Source organism: Aedes albopictus, chromosome 3 (genome assembly GCF_035046485.1).
Source record: "Aedes albopictus strain Foshan chromosome 3, AalbF5, whole genome shotgun sequence".
Classification (NCBI taxonomy): domain Eukaryota; kingdom Metazoa; phylum Arthropoda; class Insecta; order Diptera; family Culicidae; genus Aedes; species Aedes albopictus.
The window spans coordinates 123,891,369-123,919,082 of NC_085138.1; the positions used below are offsets into that span (position 1 = coordinate 123,891,369).

Consider the following 27,714-nt stretch of genomic DNA (forward strand, 5'->3'; position numbering starts at 1 on the left):
GCTTGTTTTGAAAATGCTTGATTTTTTTTTTCTTCTTAAAGTCCAAGTATTATTTTTTCTAAAGTTCTACAAATACCCTCAAACATCTTCGAAGATCATTTCAATCTAACAAACCGTTTTCGAGTTATAATTTTCTGAAGATTAAAATTGAGTGTTTTACGTCTTTTCAACAGATAGGAGAGGAAAAATGATTGTGTTCATGCAAATGGATATAAATCATGTAAAAACTCATTCAAATTGAAAAATATTGATTAAAAAATGATGTTTTTTGTGTTTTGGGCTGGAAATGCTTTTTGAATAAATGTGCTTCATCAGTTTTGTAAAAAAAATGCGGGTAACGCGATCACATGGTTTACAAATGCTAAGGGAAATTTATCAACCTTAGCATCGTATTATGGCCATGGCCTATAACACTAGTTTACAGCATTTTTGAACTCGGTAAGCTGATGATCATTTTTGGTGTAGAATGATGCCCTGAGTTCGAAAACGTGAAGGAAAAAAAATACAGTAGAGCGGAAATTTTTTCGACTTTCCATACAAGGTTGATGATTTGAAATCGATTTTTGTTCTATTTTAAGGCAACGTCCCTCAATTCACACATCTCATTCTCCGAAATCAATGCTCCGATTGTGCTGAATTTTTTACTGTAACTCGCCTACATAAAATACATGTCTTCATAGGGGAACTTACGTATTTTCGGCAGTTTTGTTCTCTTCGTCATGGGGGGTTTTTTGAAACCTGTTGGTCTCAGAGTTGGCCTCAAATCCTTCCCAACCAAGCTGAGTTATATGCCCAAATTTCAGGAAATTCGGATCACAAAAACCTCGCATGACGAAGAGAACAAACCTGCCGACAATACCCTTCGTCACCCTATATTTTTTTAAATTTGGCTAAAATTTAAGGAGAGTGTCCCTAAAACTCGTCAGTATCATGAATTTCATCAATCTGACGCAAAACCTGCATTCAGATGATCGAATGGTATTGTATTAAGCTTTTAATTTATGAAAAAAGATTTGAAATTTGTTGAATAAAACGCAAGATATTTGAATTTTAGTAAATTCCATATTTTAAAAAGTTGTGAAACTCGTGATTGAGCTAAAACTCAAAAACTGCTCTACTTAAAATTTGTTGAAGTACGGTTTCGAAATCAGGGCTAAATTGTACTTCAAAAAAATTTTTGTCGTTGACAGAAGTTCACGACTTTCGTTTTATTTTGTAAACTAGTGTAGTTTTGGCCAATACTGTACATAATAGTATGTCATTTTTATTTCGTTGTGTAATTATTATAACAGAAGGTAGTAGAAGACCAACAATGGTTTATTTGTGTCAAACTGGCAACCATGTAAATATTCTTGGTATTGCTGAAAACAAGTCCAAGAGAATCCCCCGTGATAAGAGCAAAATACTACACGAGGTATTTGTACCACTCTCTGTATTTCTTCTCACTCACACTCACAAAGTCGTTTTCACGATATCGCAAACTCTGCTGCACGATTTTCCGCTTGTCGTTATTTTCTCGTGCGTCCTTCACCCCCTTTTGACAAATTTCCAAAATATACACAACTTTTTCCCCTGTTAGCGTGCAGCCAGCAGGGTTGTAAACAATACTATTGGGCTTGTTCAGCCGTCGTCGTCGTCATCGTCGTTGTCGTGAATGCCGCTTGAATGGCTGGGACGCTTTCGAAACTTGTTGGACTAGGAAGATGCCTACTTGTCGCTGTTCCGCATCGTCATCGTGCTAATAATGCACACATTGCTGTTGTATGTATCTCACCTGGCTGATTGTCGGAGGCTTGGACTTGGACCAATTAAAAATACACGAAGGGGGATCACACCGCCGCTGTCAAATTAGCACGCTTCTTCAATGATGCTCCCACTACTGGTGTGGTGACTACTGACTGGAAGGCACGTCCTTAGTAATATGTAATACAGAACTACTGTACTACCTAAATATGTAACAGGAAACATCTGAAGAATGCTCTTGCACGTATGCTGCCACTATTGCAATTACTAAGGTTGTGGGGAATTATCTTAAGACAAAAAAAATTTGAACAGATACACGCTGTAGCAACAATGAACTGAAATCATTCTTTACTTATATGAATAACTGCAGTTCGTAGTTGGGCAGTGTCCATAAATCCTTTTCAAGTGTTGGAGCCGTTCAGGCCGCGGCCTAAAACACATGATCTGATCCACATTTTTTCTCTCACCACTGACATATATTTCAATTGTCTTTTTCACGGCATACGAGCAACGTGACCAGCCCACTACAGCCCACCGCATTGAATTTGCTTCTCAATATCCCTCTTATTTTACATTTGGTACAATTATGGGTTGGTACCTGGTATTTACGGCATTTCTGGAGAATATGCAGTATGGTGAAAGTCTGTTCCATTGTCCATCGGCCGTCGAAGAAGCCGGTTGATAACTTCTGTCGAACTCATTTGTTTTAGGTGACAGGCGACGGCAAATTGTCTGAGACAGCACTTTGCATCCGACATTCAAAATAGTAGCTTTGTTCTCTTCAGCTCAATGCGCCATGGCCTGTGTGATATTGTACCGTATAAGTAATGTGAGAACAATCCATTGATTTCGCTTGTAGATCTCAAGGCTTTTACTCATGGAAGTTCTTGGAGGACCTAAAAGATCTTTGGCAATTATTTCTCAACATCACTATGCTCCCTGGACCTGTAGGACGCTACACTGTATCAGTAATGTGACAAAAAACCATTGATAACGCTTCAGGTCAAAAAACCATTGATAACATCTTCAGGTCTTTACTCGTGGAAATTCTTGGAGGACCTAGAACATCTATGGAAATTAGTTGCTTACAGAATAATGGTTCATGGACCTATACGATGTTACAACGTATAAGAAATGTAACAACAATCCACTGATTACGCTTGTAGATCTTAAGGCCTTTATTCGTGGAAGTTCTTGGAGGTCCTAGATCATCTTTGGAAAACATTTCTCTACAGAACTGTGCTCCCTGGACCTGTAGGACGCTTCACTGTATCATTAATGTGGCAACAAACCATTGATAACGCTTGTAGATCTTCAGGTCTTTACTCATGGGAGTTCTTGGAGGACCTCGATCATCTTTGAAAATTATTTCTCTACAGAACTATGCTTCCTGGATCTGTAGGACGCTATACTGATTCAGTAATGTGGCAACAAACCATTGATAACGCTTGTAGATCTTCAGATTTTTCCTCGTGGAAGTTCTTGTAGGTCCTAGAACATCTTTGGGAATTTGTTCCTTACAGAAAAATGGTTCATGGGCCTGTAGGATTTAAACGTATCAGTAATGTAACAACAAACCATTGATTACGCTTGTTGATCCTAATGCCTTTACTCGTGGAAAATCTTGGAGGACTTTGGATCATCTGTAGTTCTCTACAGAACCATGCTTCATGGATCTGTAGAATCTTGCATCGTATCATTCATGTAAGAACAATTCATGAAGTACGCTTGTAGATCTTAACTCGCGGACCTAGCACATCTTCGAAAATAAATACTTTTCAGTACAATGCACAATGGACCTCTGGGATGTTACAACGTATCGGTAATGTAGCAAGAAACCATAGGCTATGTTTATAGATTTATAGATCTTCAGACCTTTACTCGCGGAAGTTCTTGGAGATCTAAATTGGAGGTCATGTTTGAAAAATATTTATTTACAGAACAGTAGGATGTTTCATCGTATCAGTAATGCAACAACAACACTAGTTTACAGCATTTTTTAACTCGGTAAGCTGATGATCGTTTTTGGTATAGAATCAAGCCCTGAGTCCGAAAACGCGAAGGAAAAAAATTACAGTAGAGCGGAAAATTTTTCGACTTTCCATACAAGGTTGATGATTTGAAATCGATTTTTGTTCTATTCTTTAAGCAACGTCGCTCACTTCACACATCTCATTCTACATAATCAATGCTCCGATTGAGCTGAATTTTTTACTGTAACTCGCCTACATATGATATAACAAATGAACGTTGTGAAAGAATTTTTAAATTGTTTTTTTCTTATTGAAAAAAAATACATTTCTTCATATATTTTTGGAAAATTTGTTAAATTTAAGGAGATTGTTCCTTAAACTCGCCAATATCTTGAATTTCATCAATCCGACGCAAAATCTCCATTCAGATGATCGAATGGGGCCCATATAGCCGAGGCGGTAAACGCACGGGTATTCAGCATGACCATGCTGAGGGTGACGGGTTCGATTCCCGGTCGGTCCAGGATCTTTTCGTAAAGGAAATTTCCTTGACTTCCTTGGGCATAGAGTATCTTCGTGCCTGCCACACGATATACGCATGCAAAATGGTCATTGGCAGAGGAAGCTCTCAGTTAATAACTGTGGAAGTGCTCATAGAACACTAAGCTGAGAAGCAGGCTTTGTCCCAATGAGGACGTTACGCCAAGAAGAGAGAGAGAGAGAGAGAGAGAGATGATCGAATGGTACCATATTCAGCTTTTAATTTATGGAAAAAGATTTAAAATTGGTTGATCAAAACGCAAGATATTTGAATTTTATTAAATTCAATATTTTAAAAAGTTATAAAACTCGATATTGAGATAAAACTCAAAAACTGTTCTACTTTAAATTTTTTGAAGCATGGATTCGAAATCAGCGCTAAATTATGCTTCAAAAATTTTGGTCGTTGACAGAAGTTCACGACTTTCGTTTTATTTTGTAAATTAGTGCAATCAATCGATTACGCTCGCAGATATTTAAGCCTTTACTCGCGAAAATTCTGTCCTGGAACATCTTTCTCTACACCACCTTGCTCCATGGATCTGTGGGGGGTCTCCTTGATCTTTCGTTTCGTCCGTTTAAACAGTCCTTAACGCCCCAAAATATCCTCTGCGATCTTCCTTGGAAACAGTATGTACAGATTCAACCCTTACTACTACCACTTCTAGTACCGCTAGTGACGATGTAAGGGCGAGGCAAACTAGATGTTAGTCACACGAACAGTCGCGACATTGGACTTCTGTGGCTAGTTATTCTAATCTAGCCACAGAAGTCCACTATCGCGACTGTTCGTGTGACTAACGGCGGTGCCATAGTACCGCTTCAAAGTGAGAGTGGGAGTGCGCGTCCAAAGGATTTTCGTGGATTTGCTGTTGCTGATATTCTTTTTTGCGGCTTCGCACACGCGCACTCTCACTCTCACGCGTAACTATAACGGCACCCTAACATCTAGTTTGTCATGCCCTTACAGCGTCAGCAACGGTACTAGAAGTGTCAAGTTAATTTTGGTTACAATAACAAAAGTCCTCTATAAGATGGACACTTGAAAATAGTAAATTATTGCAGTCAAAATTATTAAAATAATTGAATAAGAAAAGTGACTACAGCACCATTGGAGTTCTAGTGTATTTCTATTACTTTGCCTTAGCCGCATTCACCACCAGTCCGACCTTTGCTGCTTCACGTTTCAGGCGGGTGTACAGTTCTGCCACCGTTCCAAATGTTCTAGCAATAATATCCATGTCATCCGCAAAACAGACAAATTGGCCGGATTTCATGAAGATCGTACCCCGGCTCGTCGCATAACACCTTCCAAGGCGATGTTGGATAGTAGGCAGGAAAGTCCATCACCTTGTCGTAGTCCCCGTCGAGATTCGAATGAACTGGATAGTTCACCCGAAATCCTCACGCTGTTCTGCGCACCGTCCATCGTTGCTCTTATCAGTCTGGTAAGCTTCCCGGGAAAGCTGTTCTCGTCCATAATTTTCCATAGCTCTGTGCGGTCGATATTGTCGTATGCCGCTTTGAAGTCGATGAACAGGTGATGCGTTGGGACCTGGTACATATTCACGGCATTTTTGTAGGATTTGCCGTAGGTGAAGATCAGGTCCGTTGTCGACCGGCCGTCGATGAAACCGGCTTGGTAACTTCCCACGAACTCATTTACTTAAGGTGAAAGACGACGGAAGATGATCTGGGATAGCACTTTGTAGGCGACATTCAAAATGGTGATCGCTCGAAAGTTCTCACACATTAACTTGTCGCCTTTCTTGTGGATGGGACAGATTATCCCTTCTTTCCACTTCTCGGTAGCTGTTCGGTTTTTCAGATCTTGACTACTAACTGGTGCAGACAGGTGGCCAACTTTTCCGGGCCCATCTTGATGAGTTCTGCTGCGAAACCGTCCTTACCAGCCGCTTTGTTGTTTTTTAGCTTGAGGATGGCATCCTTAACTTCCCTCAGCGTGGGAGTTGGTTCGTTCCCGTCCTCTGTTGCACCAACATAGTCGTTTCCTCCGCTGCCTTGGTCCTCCGTGCCTACATTCTCTTCGCCATTCAGGTGCTCGTCGAAGTGCTGCTTCCACCTTTCGATCACCTCACGTTTGTCCGTCAGGAGGCTTTAAAGGGCTTGTGCAGTCTCAATTTTCAACCAAATGAACTCAAATTTTGGGAGAAGGCATATAATCTGATAAGGAATCGAATAAGCGGTGTGGAGCAAAAACGATTTTTTGAAACACGCTAATAGACATCTGCAATAATGGTGATAAACCGATTATCTCAAATGCAATCAGACAAGAGGTCTTAGATCTAACACTGTGCAATGCTGCAATCTTTGACAAGCTCACAAACTGGCACGTGTCAGATGAGATTTCTCTATCTGATCATAAACACATAATCTGCCATTGGAGTGGCGGAGATTATTCTAGAACCTCATTTAGAAATCCCAGAAAGACAAACTGGGATTAATATGTAGAATTGTTGAATTCGCAATCATTTACAATTGGAGAGACTATCGATTCAACCCAAAAGTTAGAATCATTTTCTACTAGATACGTGTCATTCTGGAACTTTGAACTAGATCGCCTAAGCATTTTTTTTCTCGTAAAATGTTCAATAGAGCGAAACAAACGGGAGATTGGGCTCAGTATAGAAAAGCCCTGAGTGAAAACATAAACAGTACTCCTGTAGTTGCAAGACTACAAAAAACGCTTGCAAGAGATCACGCAATCGAATTGGGAAATCTGAAGCGTAATGATGGAGCTTTTACCAATACTTCTCGTGAAACTTTGAATTTAATGATGGAAACCCATTTTCCGGTTTCGGTTCCAATGATACTATATCTCTGGAAGGTGAAGGATGTCCTAGTATAAACTCTACGGAGTTAAATAGTACAGTAAACACCGCCTCATATTTAGCTGATGAAATCTTCACGAAGGCCAGAGTAGAAAATGCAATTAGATCTTTTCAGCCTTTTAAATCTACAGGAGTTGATGAGATATTTCCAGCACTGATTCAAAACGGAGAAGCAGTGTTGGTTCCATCACTAGTTGAGATGTTCAAGGCTATCAGGAATCCGCAGTGGCACTACTATCACTATGGAAACATCCAAACATTTAAACTACAACACACCCAATCGATCATCGCTGGACTATAAGACTTTATAAGACGGGTGCGTACACTCAAACTTCACTAATTTAATAACAAGATATGTAAAAAACTCGATTTTTTTTCTTATGGGTCACATTCAGAACGACACCTATTTTCGCACTAAAACTGCCCGGCTGTACACAGGAACGACGACGCACCAACAAACCGACGACTGCGCGACCAAACCGACACCAAAAAGGTGACCGGCGGCTACTAGCTGGCATCGCCACCGCGAATCACACTCCTACCTATCACTTTGCAAGCGCTTTTCAATGGAAAACTATCCAAAAGGCATAGCGCCACCATTGACGATTCGTCCGGCTAATTAAAAACAACGCGGGGACGAAAAACACGGGACAGAGCATTTTAAAGCAGCCGCCGGCGCACATGGCTTGTGAGCATGAGCATAGATGAGCATAGATGACCGCACAATTCGTAGTTGCTACTCCGTGATTGACCAGAGCAATCGAAATTGCACAAGGAACCAATGAATAGGGCTTGGGACTAGCTTACTATTCTCAATGTACACAGTTCGAGAGCTCTCAACTTTAATAAGGTCAATAACGGCGCCGGCCACGTCCTTACGGTCATCGAGGATGGAAGGGAATGTTAGTAAGACAAACATTGTTATAAAGACCGCGACTCGCTGCATCTCCACGTTTGTCTCAGGAAGGAATTTTTTGTTAGTAGGGTAAGGTACATTGTCAGTCCGGGAGTCACCTATGGTTGGTGATATGATTTGACAATGGATCAATATAAACAAACCGCCGTTAACAACCGACCACTTTTCGACGCAAGAACTAGGCAAAAAGAAAATTCTATCGCGCGTCTCCACTCCACTAGGGAGCAGAAACCTTTAGTCTATTCCACACAGAAATACACTGAACGCGACTCACTTGTTGGCGCCCGGATTTTTTTTCTCGACCGGCGAACCCGAACTAACATGTTTCGCTCTTTTGTGTAAATGCAAAAAATGAAAGAAAATATTTATTATCAACTAAAAGTGTATTGGAAACTAGCGCCGATGGGAAGCGAAAAATTCGGAATCGACACAAACCACGGCGCGCCCACCGCACACTCGTCCCGTCGTCGGAGCCCCGCAGAGAGAAGAGAAAAAAAATCGCAAAAATCTAGCAAAGCCAGCGCGCGAAACTTTGCTGCTGCCGAACTACCGCACACTACTGACTGCTTGGCGTCCCGTCGTCGGAGCCCCGCAGAGAAGGATAAGAAACCGCACACTCAGCCGCCGGCGCACATGGCTTGTGGCGATTTTCTCGACTACAATGATTCCGGAACGATCCTTAACCTTCACGTACCCGACAGCTCATTTTCAAAATGCTGGCATTTCGTCAATTTTCATCCGATTTTTTTTTTAAGTCGCCCTCAATCGATCATAAATTGGTGCTTGTTTATTATACTCAAGTGACCATGCAATATCCGGAACCATTCCGGATTGTGCTGGGTTCAGGGGATTGCCAAAATGACTAAAAGAGATTATTTCGTGTGTTATTGTGTCTGAACCACCGATTTTCAGCGAAATTTTTGTTGCGAACAGTGAAACACAACTGCGATAATCAGATTTGAATAATTTGACCCATCTGGAGCTTCGTGACAGGTACTGCAGGGCCTCATAGAGGACACTTCTGGTTTTCAACCTAAACATGCCGTGCGACATATCCATCTTTATGATTTCGAAAGACTAAGTCAGAAACGACAGACTGAAGTCTGTATCAACTAATATGGCCACCCCGGAACATCTAGCATAGGTTCCACGGGGGTGTCATCGGGAATATTTCGATTGAGGACGACTTAAAAAAAATCGGATGAAAATTGATGAAATGGCAGCATTTTGAAAATGAGTTGTCGGGGGTCGGGTACGTGAAGGTTAACGAGTAACTTTATGGTTCGAGCAAACTCATTCAGGAAGCAGATGAGTACTTTATTTAAATGTATTTTAATACCTTAAAAATTTCCAAATTTACATAATGCAGAGGCTTTAGAATATGTGATTTTTTTACAATTGAAAAGATGTCTTTGTAGTCTTTGTCCATAGTGGTAATCACGTTCAAATGTATGCGTGCCTTTTTTGTAGATGTAGTTGTGAAACTGTGAGGAAAACATTTGCGCTCTTACCCAGGATATTAGTTTTATCATTATTTACCCGTTTTACCCAATTCGATTGGGTAATATTTGCATATGCAATCTAAATAGCCTTTGAATTGTGTGAGGAAAAACTCGCGCTAGTGTTCGTGTGTTGAAATGTCACTTATCTCTATGTCGGGGACTAGTAGGCATCTTCAGTGTGTGTGTGTGTGTGTGTGTGTGTGTGTGTGTGTGTGTGTGTGTGTGTGTGTGTGTGTGTGTGTGTGTGTGTGTGTGTGTGTGTGTGTGTGTGTGTGTGTGTGTGTGTGTGTGTGTGTGTGTGTGTGTGTGTGTGTGTGTGTGTGTGTGTGTGTGTGTGTGTGTGTGTGTGTGTGTGTGTGTGTGTGTGTATTATGCTGCTGATCTTCTATTTTTAGGCAAAACGGCGCCTGCTACGTCAGGTTGCAGGTCAATGTGGAAAATGGGAATGGAAGCGATTATTGTAATCGTTTGTATCCACAGCAGATCGAATATACCTCTGTGCCTGCACAAATTCATGCGGATGTCGGAGTGTTGGTGTGTTATGGTTGGCAGAGGGTTCACACATTGATGCGTGGATGCCAGGCGTAAGGTTATAGAATTGTGTGTTTATTAAAATACGCGTTTTTACACATATAATGGCACCTTTTTCGTACAAATAATAAATTTCGCGAGTGAGCAAGTTTCATATCAAGTTTTGCACGTTTGTTCTATTTTGACCTCCAAATCTGCGAAAAATATTTTCGCATTCTTACATTCCCGATTTCCCTTACATAGAAGATACAAAGTAGGATGAAAGGGACGGGGCAGGGAAGAAGATGATAAAATCGGAACATTACTATATATCGTTTATTGAAGAACATATGTACTTTGTTTGAGCTTTTACGGTAGTTTGGGATATCCTGCTATCTAGAGGTAGAATGATATTTTATCTAACAGTTAGACTGGCCCGTGTAACTGCTGGCTTAGAATAACACTACGGACCACTTGTTCCGGGGGCAAAAGTCCACCAAACAGGTAACCCCAATCCACGGTGTCAGGCGACCCGTGCTGAGGGATGAATGGATGAGGGGGTTTAAAATATGCTCGATCTTTAACGGAGCCCGTAGCGTGGGTAGATCACCTTTTTAGGTTGCGTTGCGGTGAAAGATCTACCATACTTCAATTTTGGAATATGTATTCTGGTAATTCAAGGAATTATAGTATTTAGTCCTTGCTACTGGTGTTGTGGTGACTTCCAGTTTTTGAATAAAACTAGGTTTACCAACTTTACTTTTCATATAGTTAAAAACCTCACCATCTGAGGCTAAACTCAATGCAAAGGAAATCAAATTTGGTTAGGGATCCATGTATGTACTAATTCTTCGAAGACTGGAAAGTGCTAGTACGCAAAGAACAAGCAAGAATCCTTATTAATGAACACATGTTTCATTATTGGAATGGTATTGCTGCTCATGCTAAAACTCTGCCCAACTAGCATTCACTCATTTAACAGGCACCATTATGAGGAATTAATTCAGCATAAAGTTGAATAACATTTGCATTATTTTCGCGTATAACCTATGTTCGGGTTTTGTTCACACAAATTTGGAGAAGTTATAAAGCATCATGTTGTGCACCAACTTAATTTTTTGTTGTTAAAAGCGTTTAACAAATATACAGGAAAGCTTTTATTAAGCTTTGGCAAAAATGACTGAAAATAAATAAATCGCAAAAATGTTGAACTCTCACGAGAGTAATTAGTTGCTCTCATGTTGAGAACATCTATTATGAAATTAGAATTACATATAAAATTACCTAAATCCGGATTAGAACTCGAGACCTGTCGATTGCCAGCCGCATGCCTTCCTAACTGCGCCATCCTAGAGATGGTAAGATGCAGCACCCAAAGCAAAACATAATCTTAACATGACTCAATAATGATCACTCCTGAACTTGTGTTCAGCAGTGGTGAATTAGCACAGCACGTGGTAATCAACTAAACAACGCCTTATACTTCAACAGCTGTTCAGCTCAAAACACGTGTTTTCCATTCTGATTTCGCTGTCAGTATTTTTACACACTTAGAAAAAATGACGGATTACGGTAAAACGTACTGCGAATCTCAGGAAAATGCATCTGTCAAAATTACCGGAACGTTCGGTACTTTTTACAAATTTACCGTAAAACTCGCAGAACGTTCGGTAACAAATGAATTCTCAATATCACTGAACGTACGGTAAATTTTACAAAAATAACGGCGATTTTATGCGAGCACAAAAAACAATATTTTTATAAAAAAAACGTCGATGATGGGATTGAATACATGACCTTCTGATCAGGAACCACACTTGCTGCCATTGTACAAGAGAGTCTTGCTTGGAGATGATGCGCAAATTCTAATAGAACTGATGCTCGAAGCTGCCGGCGTGGCTGTCAAACGCATTTTACAGTAGTACGGTAAAATAGTTCCATCACCGATCTGTTCGGTAAAATATTCACAGGTCTCCTGTAAATTTGTCTGATTTCACCGGTTCTTCGGTGATTTCTTACTTCTTCTTTCTTCTCTTCTCCTGCAATTTCATTGATTTCGCCGTAATACTGTAGTTTACTTGTTTACAGACCAGTTTCGGTGATTTTTTTCACCGAATACTGTAATTTATTCTAAGTGTGTATTTCACGGTGAGAAAACTTGTATCGAACGCGGCCAAAAAGTGTTGGTATCAATATCAATGTCAATATCAATCTTTATAAATGTATGGCAGTATGTGGTGCGGTATGGTCGTAGACATGGTGCATTCACAACATCTGTTCAGGTACACGCAGAAAAATGGCGCTTGTTTAAAACAATAAAACGTATGGTTGATTTTTAAACTGAGAGTTTACTTATTCCAAAGTTATATTTAATTGTTTTAATTTAGAGTTTATCGATAAAAACAACCGATTACCATCATTTCATATAATGTCAAAAATTTCATTTGTTTCAACAAAATAAAAACCATAAACATAATCCGAAAGCACTCACATATCTATAAAATGCTTACCCCAACATCGCCACAACGAAGAAGGTGTAGCAAATCCATCACGCCAACTTCCAAGTGCAGCTTTGACCGTGCTGGATAACGCGCAGGTACTCACGACGGCATCCACAAAAAGTTGATCGGTTTCGCCTTTTTTAGTCGTTCTTCTCCCCATCCGCTTACCGACGCTCTAAAAATAGATTTCCGAACTGCCGCAGCTGCTGCCGTCATCAACATAACCACATTCCGGGTTTGTTAGTGGCAAAAGTGCAGTCGTTTTAATCAATCCATTATTTCATGTTGAAAATACCATATCTCTGTTTGTTTTAACAAACTGTCAGAAATTTCGACAAATGAAAATATTTGTATTATCAAACAATAGAACAGTTTAGTTTAAACTAGAAATCAGTTTGTCGCTATAGTAAACTGAAAAATTGGTTGATTTGAACTAGAATTTAATTATGTTTACAATTTATTTTTCTGCGTGTAATCTACTCATGCAAAGTCAAAGATCCGTAAAGCAATTTTTTTATTTATGTTTCTATCATGGAATCTTGATATTATGTTCAACAAATAGTACATAAGAATGTTTAGGGATACTTGAAATGTGTCAACTTCTGAATGCTGTTTGGTTATCTAGGTGACTGTGGGAACAATATTCAGTAAACAGACAGCGCTGAAATGTCAAATGCATCGATCCAAGCGTCTCGTACAATCGAACTGCTGCGAAATCAAGGTACAAGATATCCTATTACAGACTAATAAAAATTAATAAATGCCTCATTTTTATGTTGATTATGTCTCTTGGCAATCAATGTTGAGCCACATAATTCTATTCTGTTTTATGTTATGTGATTTGTTTAAAATATTGGTTCTTTAATAACTTGGCTGTCTTAACAGTTTTAGCCATAATTTATCCCATTATCCGAACTTAGTTCCGAGTCAAACTATGACGGGTTGAAGGCGTTTATTTGACAAGTGAAAAGCACATTGTACAGGAACATATGCTTATCGATACATCAGCTTAATAAGATGCAGAAAAATGTTTTGTTGAACTCTTTTGTAAAGGAATCGATGCTTGTCGAAGTCGAATAAATTTCTTGTTAAACTTTCAAAAAGTTAAGTTCAGCTATCAATACCATTATCAAGCAACAATTCAGCAAGCTTGCTTGTTTGTGACTTGCAATTGTTAGTTGGGTGGTTCTAAACTTCTTAGGTAAACAAGGGTGATGCTAGGTTTCCGATGCATGGCCAATTACACAGCACAACATTTTTTGTCTCAAGACCAAACTTATGTATCTCTGACAGATTTTGGGCCGCTGAATCCGAATCTGGGCTCAGATTTGCTCCAGCACGTCTCAATTTTCAGCTATACCTCAATTTATAGGACAAAATATGCGATTTTGGGCTTTTTTGACTGCATGCCATTAAGCATGGAAATATATTTTTTAAGCAATCAAAGGATAAATTGGCCAATTAACATCTAAGTTAACGACTCATGCAAAATATTTCGTTTTACCTAATCAAATTTGATAGATTTAAGCATTTTATGTCAGTATGTAAACTTGCATGCAACTTTTGGAGGGTGACTTGTATGGGAAATATCGCTTATAACTATCAAATTCGATTTGGTAAAACGAAATATTTTGCATAAGTCGTTAGAATAGATGTTAATTGACCAATTTATCCTTTGATTGGTTAAAAAATAAATGTCCATGCTTATTGGCTTGCAGTCAAAAAAGCCCAAAATCGCATATTTTGCCCTATAAATTGAGGTATAGCTCAAAATTGTGGCGTGCGGGAGCAAATCAGAGCCCAGATTCGGATTCAGCGGCCCAAAATTTGTCAGAGACACATAAGTTTGCTCTTGAGACAGACCAAAAGTTAATTAATTTTTGTTGCGCTGTGTAATCAGTGCTCTTGTTTTGTTTTCTATAAGAAAGAAATTTCTGAGAAAACAAAACAAAAACTGTTTCAAAATCGATACTTTATTGCTCTTCAATTGCAATTGAGTAATGCGACATGCACTACACTAAGGATATTTTTTTTTTCAATCAATTTATTTATGTTTATTTGCTCTTTTGGTTTAACAATCATTTTATATATATACATTGTAAGTGATACCGCTGTAGAAGCTATTCAGACTTTAGTCATTTTATCTTAGTTATTGCTAACTTGTTTGTTTTGATTTTTTTTTTTTTGAATAAATGTTTGTGCTGTGTAAACAATATTATGTTTTGTTTTGTTTACACTAAGGATACGGGTAATGTCCCAATAGATCTAAAAACTGGTAGCAGTGACAGACCCGAACAGGAATAAAAAAAAATACAGTTAGACTGACACAAACTTTGATTTTCTCTTATGGACGAAATTCAACATTTTGTAGGGAGACATAAGAGTAGCCCTACCAATCCAATGAGTTTAACGATTTTGTTTGGGTATTTTTCATCAATTTTATTTATTATTTATCAAGACCAACCAAAACCCACCCCCCCCCCCCTTTGCGAGCCAACGAACAATGTGATAAAAGAAAAAAATTAAATTTGTTCCAGCCTTATTCTTCAGGTCAAGATCACAGAACGAGTTTTACTCGACTATTCTATGAACGATCCATTCAAGTGGACACTGCAGTATGTGACTGCAGAATAGAAGCATGTTATTCATCCACAGCCTTACTATGTATGGGGATTCAGATTTCTGAAGCAATATCACAACTTTGGCGAGATTCCATCATTACGTACTAATTCGTCATGCTTGAATCGTATGCCAACCGATGTAAGAGGACTATCAGGAGTACCCAAACTGCCTTTGAGAATTCGTGCGGTGATATATAGCAACGAAAAATTATTCTTATGTCCATTACATACATTTATACTCCAATCAAAATGTTCACCAACACGGTCGTGAAATATGAGTGTTTACCTTTTTACGAGGGATATCTGAACAAAACGCTTATTTCAAATTAGATCTCATGAATGTGTTGAGCATGAAAAAGCGAAATAAACTAATAATGTTGAATTTGAGAGTGTTGGTATTTACTTCAAGTTGCTATAGGGTACTAATTCTTTGTAAAAAGACCGAGAAAAAGACACACAACACTTGTCCCCTTGCCGCTTCGGCTACAGATGAGAAACAGCATTGCAAAGAAAAAAAAAACTAATTTGAATTTGCATTATTTTATCCTGTCACTGAAAATGCGATTGTGGTAGTGACAGTCGAAATTTGATTCTACTTTTGTCGTTCCACTGATGAATGCCCTGTATGCGCATAAAATGCTGATGTAGTGCCAAATAACTGCTTGTATGCACAGTAGTATGGGACACGCTTGTATGGAAAAATATAAACCCTCGCTCCAGTCGACTTTTTAGATCCCATTTAGGTCCCATATGAACTGTACAAAATTTCAGCACAACCGGTGAAACTATAATTTAGTGCAAGCGGTTCAAAGTTTACGTAGGATTTACTATGGGAAAAGTTACACTTTCAGATAAAAATTCCCAGAGGTCGCCCCTTGTCTCCTTAATTCAAATCGATCAACGCTTCTTGTAGAAAAATCATTTATGAAACTTTTGACTCGACTCGAGTCAAGTACAAGACACTGAAGACGACCTTACAGTTGAGGTCGAAATACGTATCTGTCAAAGGATGCAAATTCTTAGTGGAATTCAAAGGAACCGTACTTAACCCGATTTTCTTTTATTTAACTCGTTTTTAATTCTCACCAAGACTGCTAAGCCATCTCCCAAAGTTCCATATAGGGAATTCCGAAATGGAGTGCAAATGATCTCTCCCTCAATTTTCTGGTTCAACAAAATCAGTAACTTAGTATATCCAATCTACCTAAAAGATGAACTAGTCTGGAGTTGAAAATCTCTATAATTAAAAAAAATCATATAAGTTAAATCAAAACAAGTGGCAACGTGAACCACAGTTTGGTAAACCCTGCTGAATATAACTATTCATCATCGTTGACTACCATATTACAGAGACGGACCCATGCTGAGTTTCCTATTCGAGAGTTTCACGACGGTGGCCGGCGGGCACTTACTGGAAGATTCATCACTTTCATCACATGTGACACTAATTGAGCCGTCTTTATGGGTAAAATGGCAACTCAAACTATGCATCCGTGTAATGATGAACCATACTTAGGCCTGTGCATCATATGCAACTGACGTGTCGAGGATCTTTAGGGGACACAGGGGCTCTGCGTTTAGCTTTTTTTGCAAACATATAACAAGAAGCATGTACAAGCTTCACATATCCAATTTAAGCGCGATTCGCACGAAGTCTAGATATGAAAATTAGCATTGCACGATGATATATGCTCGTCTCGTCCTCCAGTGTGGTGATCAGTCCGTGAAGCTCGCTTGCACGTGTTTCGTTGTGGGAGGGATAAATTGAAAAGTGCATCCGTTTGGCTACTCTTGCTGCCAAACAGAAATTAAAGTGCATCCACAATTCTCGTGGGGAGCTCGAAGAGTATACCAGCTCCTCGTGCTTCGTCGTCTATGAATACTCCGGCTCATTCTGACTCATTATGTCCATTTCCATTCTAATTTGGCATTGAACCGAACTGTACGTACTGTTTTCCATCGGGTTTTATTTTTCACCATACCTACGCCAATCCTTGTCTTGTGTCGGCTCGTATTGGTTTTTCTTTTATTTCCACTCGTGGAAAACGAGTAGGCAAATCGAAATCATAGCGACATGTTTCGTTTTAGCTGGCTTTGCATGAATCACATTTGATTTGACGTTGTGCGAGACCTCCCCGGTTTGTCGATTGAATACCAACATGTATACACGCTGCATTGCGGCCGAAATGAATCCCCATTTTTATTCTAGGGCACAGCATGCTCCAGCACTGACCTATAAACAGAACAGTGATTTTTAATTTGACTCGGGATGGTCAGGGTGCTACAGTTTTGTATGTGCAATACGATTGCCGGTCCGGTTGAATAAATAGCGTATGATTAGATAAAACCAAGATAGCGATACGCTTCTGTCTAGGTTTACAGAGCTGCTCTCAATTTTATCTTGAAATATGCGTTTAATTTGTTCACTACAGGGAGAATTTGCTTTGTTTTTTTTGTATGAAAAAATAGTACTTGTTTGTTTTTATACCTATATAGTTCAAATTATATATTTTACTAACTTCACTTCATGAAATACTACCGTGAAACAATATGTTGCTGGTTTAGTGACGAAAATATGGCATTCAGTAACGTTTAAGAAACGAAACTAATAAATGTTACAGCGGTTACAGAACGTATGGAAGACTTAGAATACCTATTCTAGTCAATTCTAGTTTACACATACAGAGTCATTATGATAGAAGTTAATGTCACTCCGTCGATCTTCTTCCTGGGATGGGACATAAGAACTTAACCCTTATGTCTAGGCTCAAAAGCCTAGGCGTAAGCGCCATAAGGCCAGAAAAAATCTTAAGGTTATTATTATTATTATATTTTATTAAAGACACTTTACCAAATAGGTTGGCATTCGTGTCCAAGTAAAAAAAAAAAAAAAAAAAAAAAAAAAAAAAAAAAAAAAAAAAAAAAAAAAAAAAAAAAAAATAGGAAATGCTTTAAATCTTAAGGTGAAACTTAAAGCATTTCCTATTTTTTTTGGTTTTTGATTTTTTTTTTTTATTAAATAACAAAGCAATATTTTTAAAATCGGTTTTTGTACATATGTAGAGTATGGATCAAGGTATCTTCTGAATTTTTTTGTGGTGGAAAATGTTTTCCATTTTTGCAGAAATCTTTTTTTTTGCGAAATTTTGTTGAAAAATGGTTTCTTCTAAAACGAAAAACATTTTCCCCACAAAAAAAAAATCAGAATTGATCCATACTGTACATGTGTACGAAAACCGATTTTGAAAACATTGCTTCGTTATTTAATAAAAAATCAAAAACCAAAAAATGAGGAAATGATTCCAGTTTCGCCTTAATACCATTTTCTTCTTTTGTCACAGTGTTCGTTGACTCGTAAAGGAGAGAGGGGGGAGGGGTGGCAGATATTAAATGTATTGTATTATATGTACAATATTAGGGTATTCTAATAAACAGTGGACCTCTAACCAATAGTGGAGAACAACTATTCCTAAATTTCCTGCTCAAATCTGTTTATACTAGAGTGCCCATCCCGGGACAAAAATTTCAGGGATTAAATAGGGAAATACTTGGATAATTTCATCATCTAAATAGTCAGAAAACAAAATTAAAAAATAAATATCCTTAAAACAGATTTACCGACAGATTTCCAAGATTCAAACATTTTTTTCCGAGATTCTTGAGGATTCCTGAATTTGTTTCTAGAACTTCTTCTAATGTTCTTCCAGAGCTTTTCCCGATTCATTCATTTATTTGCTCAACATCAAATTTATGGTAACACTGAATCAACAATTTGCCGCCACGATACTCGATTTGCAGCTGCAGCTCTCCAACGTCGGTCACGCCCAACGCTCGCCAAATCACGTTCCACCTGGTCCGCCCATCGTGCTCTCTGCGCTCCACGCCTTCTTGTACCAACCGGATGGTTAGCAAACACCAACTTTGCAGCAAACACCAATATGTCCTGCCCACCGTATCCGTCCAGCTTTAGACACTTTCAGGATGTTGGGTTTACCGTAGAGTGCAGCAAGTTCGTGGTTCATCCTTCGCCGCCACACACCGTTCTCTTGCACGCAGCCGAAGATCGTCCTTAGCACGCGTCGATCGTAAACTCCGAGTGCTTTCAGGTCCTCCTCGAGCGTCGTCCATGTTTCGTGTCCGTAGAGGACCACTGGTCTTAGTAGCGTCTTGTACATGGTACATTTGGTGCGGGGATGAATCTTTGTTGACCGCAGTTTCTTCTGGAGCCCGTAGTAGACACGACTTCCACTGAAAATGCGCCTTCGTATTTCACGGCTCACGTTATTGTCAGCTGTTAGCTAGGAACCGAGATAGATGAATTCTTCTACCACCTTGAAAGTATCCCCGTCTATCGTAACATTGCTGCCAAGGCTTGTCCTGTCTCGCTCAGTCCCACCTACCAGCATGTATGTACTTTGTCTTAGCCGCATTCACCACCAGTCCGACCTATGCTGCTTCACGTTTCTGGCGGGTGTGTAGTCCTGCCACCTTTTCAAATGTTCTAGCAGTAATATCCATGTCATCCGCAAAACAGACAAATTGGCCGGATTTCGTGAAGATAGTACCCCGGCTTTTGAGCCCGGCTCGTCGCATAGCATAACACCTTCCAAAACGATGTTGAATAGTAGGCAGAAAAGCAAATCACCTTGCCGTAGTCCCCGTCGAGATTCGTACGAACTGGATAGTTCACCCGAAATACTTACGCTGTTCTGCACACCGTCCATCGTTGCTCTTATCAGTCTGGTAAGCTTCCCGAGAAAGCTATTCTTGTAGCTTTTCCCGATACTACTGCCAGAATGCCTCACGAATTTTTTCCCGAAGTTCCTTCTGCATTTCACCCACATTATTTTTTGCTGGATTTCTTCCAGGATTTATTTCTAGATTTCCACAACACTCCCACAACTCTTTCTCGGCGTATCTCAGATGTTGTCGTGAAATTTCTCCTAGTGTTTCTCTTGAGATTTTCCTCTATTCCTCTTGGAACTTTCATAGCAGATTTTCTCGAAATTTCTCCCAGAATTTGTACAGTAGTACCATTCCTACAATCTCTACAAGAGCCAACTCCTTGGAGGGACTTCTTCCCAAGCAACACACTCGGTTACAAAAAAATCACGGCAGCGCATGTAAGGGTTGCACAGAAGTAACTGTGACTTACTACGTAACCCTTAGATACGCTGCCGTGACTGTTTTGCAACCATGTGTGTTGCTTGGGTATAGAAGTTTTTCACGAATTTTCTGCAGGATTTCTTCGGAAATACAGTACCGTCAAGGCACCATTCACCGTGGATCTAAGAGGATTCAGGGCAAATAAGGGCTGTCATTTGACACCAGTCTTATAAACATTGTTGGTGCCGCTTTTAATTGCCTTCATTATAGGTTAAAATTAAAGCAATATCCACAGAAGAAGAAAATTTTTCACAAAATTTGGTGATATAGTACAATTAGTAAAGGGTAGTGGGTCGCCTAATTCCGTGGTAGGTCACCATCCAACGTGGTAGTAGGGACCCATTCACCGTGTATGAGAAATTTTATTCTACTTTGTTTAAACATGATCAAAACAACCCAGCCAAGGGAATTTTCTTCGTTTAAATTCATTTCAAGTAATAACTTGCAAGATTTTATTACAAAAACGAATGTTCAAATTTTCGATTTTTTTTCTAGATATATGGGACAATATGGGGCACGGTGAATGGAGACCATTGATTTTTAGGGTACCCATTTACCGTGCCTTTTTGTTTTAATTAAAAAGTACGAGTAATCGTACTTTCTTGTTGAACTTATTTCGGTAATGCAAAATACATACCTGATAAGTGAATTTAATTGCTTCTTGGTGGAATAAAAACGTTACTACATTTAGTTTATCGCTTAATTCACCTTAGCGCAGTTTTCGTTTTTTCACTACGTATGCAGTGAACGAGCAGAAACCCGCTTCATGTAAACACACTTTAGTGTCAAAATGATACTTTTAAATGTTTCTAATGAGCGTTTTGACATGGTAACAATACATTAGTGTTGTATTGGTGAAATTGAAGGGAAATTGTCATATCATTCAATCGTAATATGGAAATAATGAAAAAATATTCGAAGGCCAACGGTGAATGGAGCCCCCACGGTGAATGGCGACTTGACGGTATCTGTATTTGTATGTCATATTTTCATTTCTTTGTTTGATGAGAGTTTCAGAAGGGTTTCGGAGGTTGTTCGAGTGTCTCAGAGACCTTCCAAGGGGGGGGGGGGGGGTGTTTCCTCGAGTGAGTCAGACGCGTATCAACACTTTTCAAGGCATTTCAGGATGGTTCGAAGAGATTTCCGTTGGATTGAGAGCCCTGAAATCCTTTGGAACGCCCCTGCAAATCATTGAGAACTCTAAAACATCCCTAAACGCCCATGGAACGTCCTGGAACACTCCTGGATCACCGCGAAACACCCGGAGCAACGATGGAACGCTCTGGAATCCCAAATAAAATACCTGAAAGATCTCGAAAACCCTTGAAACGCACTGGAACACATTTGAAATGGATTGTTACTAAAAATTGGATCCGCTTGAAAATTCCTGGAACCCCTGAAATCGCTTTTATCGTTTCTGAAACGCCAAAACTCTTTGTAACACGTGTAACATCCTTGAAACGCCCCTGAAATCTCTATGAACACTTTTGAAACCTGAAACTTTCTGGAATGCCCTTGAAATTCATTGAAACCTCCCTGACACGTCCTGGATCACCCTCGGAACCTCTTAAAAACCCCTGGAACGCCCCTGAACACCTCTGGAACACACTTAGAACTCCGCTCAAATCCCCTGTATCGACTCTGAAACCCCTAGAAACCCCCTGGAACGCTCCAGAAACCCCTGAAACGCCGCTAAAATTGCTTTAGAATATCCCTAAAAATCCTTAAAATTCTTGGAATACCCTCGAAATCCTCTGGAACACCTGTGAAACTTCCTGGTACACGCCTGAACGTCATTTTAAAACTGAATCAGCTAGAATGCCCCTGAAACCGCTATTAATGTCAAAGAAACACCCTGAAACACCTCTGGAATCCCTTGAAAACCTCTGTAACGCACCTGAAAACCCCTGTAACGTCCCTGAAACGCCCTTGAAATTTCTATGAAAACTTCTGAAACCCCCTGGAACCCTCTAAAATACATTTGAAATCCCCTGAACCACCTTTAAAATCCCTTTGAACGTCACTAAAAACTGTATCCGCTTGAAAATCCCTGGAACGTTTCTGAAATCGCTTTGAACGTCTCTGAAACGCCAAGAAACACCCATTAAACCCTTGGTAACCCATGTAACATCCCCAAAACGCCCCGGAATAGCTTTGAAATATGTATGGACACTTTTCAAACCTCTGAAATTCCTTGAAAATTCATGGACATTTTCTGTATCGCCCCTGAATCTTTCTGGTACATCTGAAACCCCCTTGAAAATTCCAGAAACGCCGCTGAAACCCCTCGATTGCTTTTGAAACCCTTCAACTTTTTCTAAGACCGAGAAAATTGAACGAGGTGTCAAAGCATACTAACATGTAAATTATTATATACATAATAACATGTACAAACCAATTTTTGTTTGCAAACATCTAGGTTGCAATATAGTTGCCACAGCCTGTTTAGTTTCGAGGTACTTTTCTTCTCTGGACTATGACAAAAAGCCCGAAGAGAGATTTCAAAGTAGTAAAGGCTAAGTAAAGCTTATTGTAAAAAGTTGGAGCTGATTTTCTTTACGTAGTCAAATTTTGACGTTTTTAAGTATACAAACAAGTCCCAAATTGCTATTCAAGTTTTATTCAGGATCAAAAAAATATCCAACGTAGTTAGTTATCTCAAGAGTGTGTAAACCAAAGAACCAAAAAGACGTTCGACATAAGTTGTTATCAAGCAGAAAAAAATATAAATTGTCAGTGGCAATGTAGTTGACATTGCCTTATAAAGGGTTCACGCAAATTTGCGGAGATATTAGCTTGAAATAAATATCATGTTACCCTAAACAAAACTAAAGTTTCGATCCGAAAAATACATATCTTTGTAATATTTCTTTACTTTTTAACTGTTTATCTCACCTCGTGGCGAACTCACCTAGGGCGAAAATCCACGTTAATAAAGGAAAAAAAAAACTCTTTATCTCTTAGGGCAGAGGTTCCCAAACTTTTTGCTATCGCGGCGCCTTTTGAAAGTTTCGAAAATTTCACGGCGCACCAACATCTTTTAACAGAGAATTTTCAATATTTTAGAACAATTTCGGTTAAAAAATTTGAATGCAAAATTGTGAAGAATTATCAGTTAACAAATATGACAAAAACTTCTATGTATATATTAATCTTCCTAATGCATCACGTTGGGAACAGCTCGCTGACGTGGTGTACAGTTTGGGTCAAAAGTGATCCTTATGCACAAGGAGGGTTAAGCAAGCTTCTGGGTCTAAATAATTCAACCAAAAACAGTAAAATACCCGCAATATTCTAACAGTTCCGGGTGAATTGAAATTATTTCTCAGAATTTTATGGAAATCTTAGATTTTTGCGGGAATCACAAAATTTTCACAGATTGACTAGAAGAATGTAATGTGAAAAATGTCAGAAAACTAAGATACAATGTTCAGGACCATTTATTATCATGCGTTTGATTATTATGTCTAGAGAAAAGCTTGGAGGGCTATCTTTCACATGAATTTAAGAGTGCCTCTGGTGCGAAAATTTTTAAATCACAGAAATTCACAGAAATATATTGTGATAGTGATGTTAGTAAAACATGTCGTCCCAAAAACCAGTTGAAAACTAGAAGGCTGGAAGACTGGCGGAAATTATTCTGGAAAGAACTCGAAAAGATTTTTGAAATACAGGTATTCTTCGATATAACGTACCCTCGATATAGCGAATTCGATATAACGTACATTTTGCTTCGATATAACGTACAACATTGAAAAATTTTATTTTTCCCACGAATAACCCTTAGATAAACTACGAAATCACTCAAATCAATGTTTTGTTGCAGCATTAGCCTTGTTACTCAGAATTAGCGCAATTTGGGGGAAAAATAGTGTACGTTATATCGAAGCAAAATGTACGTTATATCGAAGCACAAAAAACGAAATGACTTTTTCGTCAAAACTCAAGTTTTTCATTATTGTTTTGTGTATTTCACCGAAATCATTATTTGGGATTAATTTCACGTCAAATATGTACATCAATACTAGCATAAAAAATATTAAATTTTTCTCTGTTTCGATATAACGTACACTTCGATATAACGTACAAAGAGAAAACTTTTTTGTACGTTATATCGAAGAGTACCTGTATTTACTTTTAATTATAAGCTGTTGGTGAAATCGAAAACACAACTGAAGTATTGCAAATCCAATTGTCTATTTTGGAATCTAAACAAAAAATTCTCAAAACTATTAAAATTTAAAATTTGGTCAAAATTAAAATATTTAAGGAGCATACCAGAAATTCCATAAAATATAAATAAGGATAAATTTTGGAAAAATACCCTGAAGCAACACTTCTAAGTTCCATCAAATAAAAAAAATACGTTCCTATGTTGATTTATATTCTTTTTTGTTTTGTCTCAAGAGCCTGCGGCGCATCAGCGAAATATTCACGGCGCACCAGGGCGCCGCGGCGTACAGTTTGGGAAGCACTGTCTTAGGGCCTGTCCATAAACTACGTAGACTCGAAGGGGGGGGGGGGGGTGTATTGATGAAAGTCTACGGTCCAAAAGAATTTAGAAATTTTTGTATGGACAAAAGTCTACGAGGTGGAAGGGGGGTCTGAAATGACCAAAAATGAGTGTACGTAGCTTATAGACAGTCTTAACATTTTTTTTCAAAAATATAGGGTTATCAAGCGCTCAAACTGTTGTAGTACATTTCATTATTCTTCTTGTCGACTAAATTCCAAAAATAATTAGCAATTCCAATTTTTTTTTCTTCGTTTCAGAACGATCCACTACAAAACCGCGCACATTCGATCCAGTATGGAATGAAAGCTTTATACACGAGGTGGAAAATGCCAGCGCACTCGGCATGACGATATTCCACGAGGGTCCCATAACGGATGTATTCGTAGCCAACACGACCATCTCCTTTGACGATCTAGTCACACGAAACGAGTCTGATCAGCAGGATTTTTGGGTAAGTTTCTTCTCGATTCTACGATTCTAAGATTACGAAAATTTGGTATGCGATTAAACTGTGACCCTTGAGAAGGTATCTCTAAAATGCTATAAGTATATAGTATTTTTATATTTTAATGTTTGGAATAAAATGAAAATCAATTGTCGTTTGTAGTATAAATAACTCTAAAAAAAAAACAAGAATGAATGGCATAAAAAAATCAGTATTGCTATTAACTTTGCTAGTTGAATTTATTTGTAGTATACTATAGAGAAGTAATATGCAAATTCCAAAAAGTTCCATGTCCATACATTTCGAAGACCATTTATAAGTTGTTCTCTCCAGCAGATACGACGCATGATCAAGGTCACGTCTTTATGCAGTAGTTCGGTGAACAATGCTAGACAGTAATAGCGTCTTTATCTGGATAAAGAGCTGATACGAATTTGTACACGCATCTGTTTGGATACGCGTATCTCATAAAGCAAGACATTTCATTCATGTAGTTGTTGGACGTTATACCAAAGACAGTGAATCAAAATTCAACCATCGCGCAACAATAATGACAATGTCGCAACCTGTATTTGTTGCGACAAACAAACCCATGCGACATAAGTTTGTCCCAACTTGAAAATAATGGGATTAACATCGTACACCACGAGTTTAGAGATTGTTAAGCCTTGCATTGCGATTTTCGAACGGTAACTTCGAGTCGGTAAAGACTGCAGCTCTGGTGAAGCTCTATCATCAAACAGTTTCGACTTTGGGTTAGCAATAATTGATTATTCACGAATTGAAAAGTACGCAACAAATTCAGCTTCCGTTTTGTCTGCAACAAAAAAATTAGAGATCATGTCATTATCTGTTACCAGTAGGGATAAAAAGTAATCGTCGCACCTTCTTTGTTGCTTGTTTTGTGCCTCTTTTGTCTGACAATTCTTTTCACTGACCAAAGAAGAATTTGTCTTTTGATTGAAAAGTTTATTTCTAGGGATATACTCTTCTGCGCAGGAGAATAAGAAATAACCAGTGTTATGAACCACTACTAGACCTAGCAAAAGAAGAAATGAATTTGCCAGGGACTTAAAAATATAATTAGAACACATGCTGTACTTTATTTAAAAATGAGGATTTGATTTCAAGGAAACCATCTACATATTCACAAGTGCCCAACACTAATACCCTGTAAATCTCACTTCCAGGTGGATCTGGAACCACAGGGTCGGTTACACGTCAAAATCGACCTAAAATGGAACCAGGACTCCAGCAGTATTGCATCGCAGCAAATGCTCCAGCAGACGACGACAAATTCCTACCGACGGATGGGCGGCAAGGACCAACCATTCCTGAACAGGCGGCGCGGTGCCATGCGGAGGCGCGTCCACCAGGTTAGTAGCGTTGTGAATAAACATCATTGTTATGAAACATATTTTCCATCCCAAATTGTCTTGTTCCAAAGTCAGATTTTTTTTCCGATTCAGCTGCAAAAGTTATTCATTTCATTCATCATCATTCATCATCATTCATCATCATTCGTCAACATCATCATCATTCATTAACAAACCTGTCCCAAAATATCCGAAGATATTTTGAACTTGAACAGATCAGAGTTCCTCAGAATACCTCTTCTTTCAAAGCAATAGCTATGGTATACCACAATCGAAGACGGCTAATAACAAGACAGACAGCTCCCACCCTGTTGCTGGCGACATGGTTGAAACGCCCTCAACGGTTCACAGGAACATTAAAACTTGATTGTGTGCGTGTACATGCAAATATGTACACGGAAATGGTAGCATCACATGCACACTCATTTATGATGTTGTTCCCTGAAGTCGTTCATGGCGCTAGTGTGCTTGTAGCTCCCAAGGTATATGGAGCGAGAGAGTAGATGTCTGTCTTGTTATTAGCCGTCTTCGCCACAATGAAACTCTCTTAGAGTAGCAATGGAAGCGAGTTATCCATAAAATGTGGTCACAATCAATGATTACAGGTTCCCTAGTTTGTTTAGCAGGGACGCTTGAATACGCAAAGTTTGTGAAGCAACACCCAAAAGTGAAAAGAAAGTCAAATGGAGACTCCTCATCTGACACATGCCAATCAGTCAACTCATGGCAAATTTTGCTCATGCAGAGTTGGGTTAGGTGCCATTCTATGTTAAGTTATCTATGAACTGTACTACCTAAACCTAAGTATTCCATCAAACTGAAGCAACTCAAATTAATGTTTGAGTTACTTCAGATGATATAATCATCGTAGCAACTGCCAAATATCAGCGAAAAGATGCTGAAAACAAGAGCATGTTTAAAGGCATCCGCAAGGAAAGGTTGAAACATACTGTTAAAGTTATTCTAAAATATAGCATGCTCGAGGCACGACACTTCATTTATAATGAAAGATGCAAAACGATGTTCCCAAGGTAACCTATACCGTAACTACGA

The 27,714-nt window shown here is 38.9% G+C and overlaps 1 protein-coding gene across 2 annotated transcripts in view; it reads left to right on the top strand.

Moving 5' to 3' along the window:
* The window catches only part of LOC109413923 (protein kinase C), a 57,999-nt gene that overhangs the window by 8,682 nt on the left and 21,603 nt on the right, over positions 1 to 27,714 (top strand). For both annotated transcript variants that reach the window (XM_062858978.1, XM_062858979.1), the window contains exons 2-3: positions 25,098 to 25,291; positions 26,476 to 26,661. In XM_062858978.1, coding sequence (XP_062714962.1) covers positions 25,098 to 25,291; positions 26,476 to 26,661 — 380 coding nt within the window. The remainder of the gene's footprint in view (positions 1 to 25,097; positions 25,292 to 26,475; positions 26,662 to 27,714) is intronic.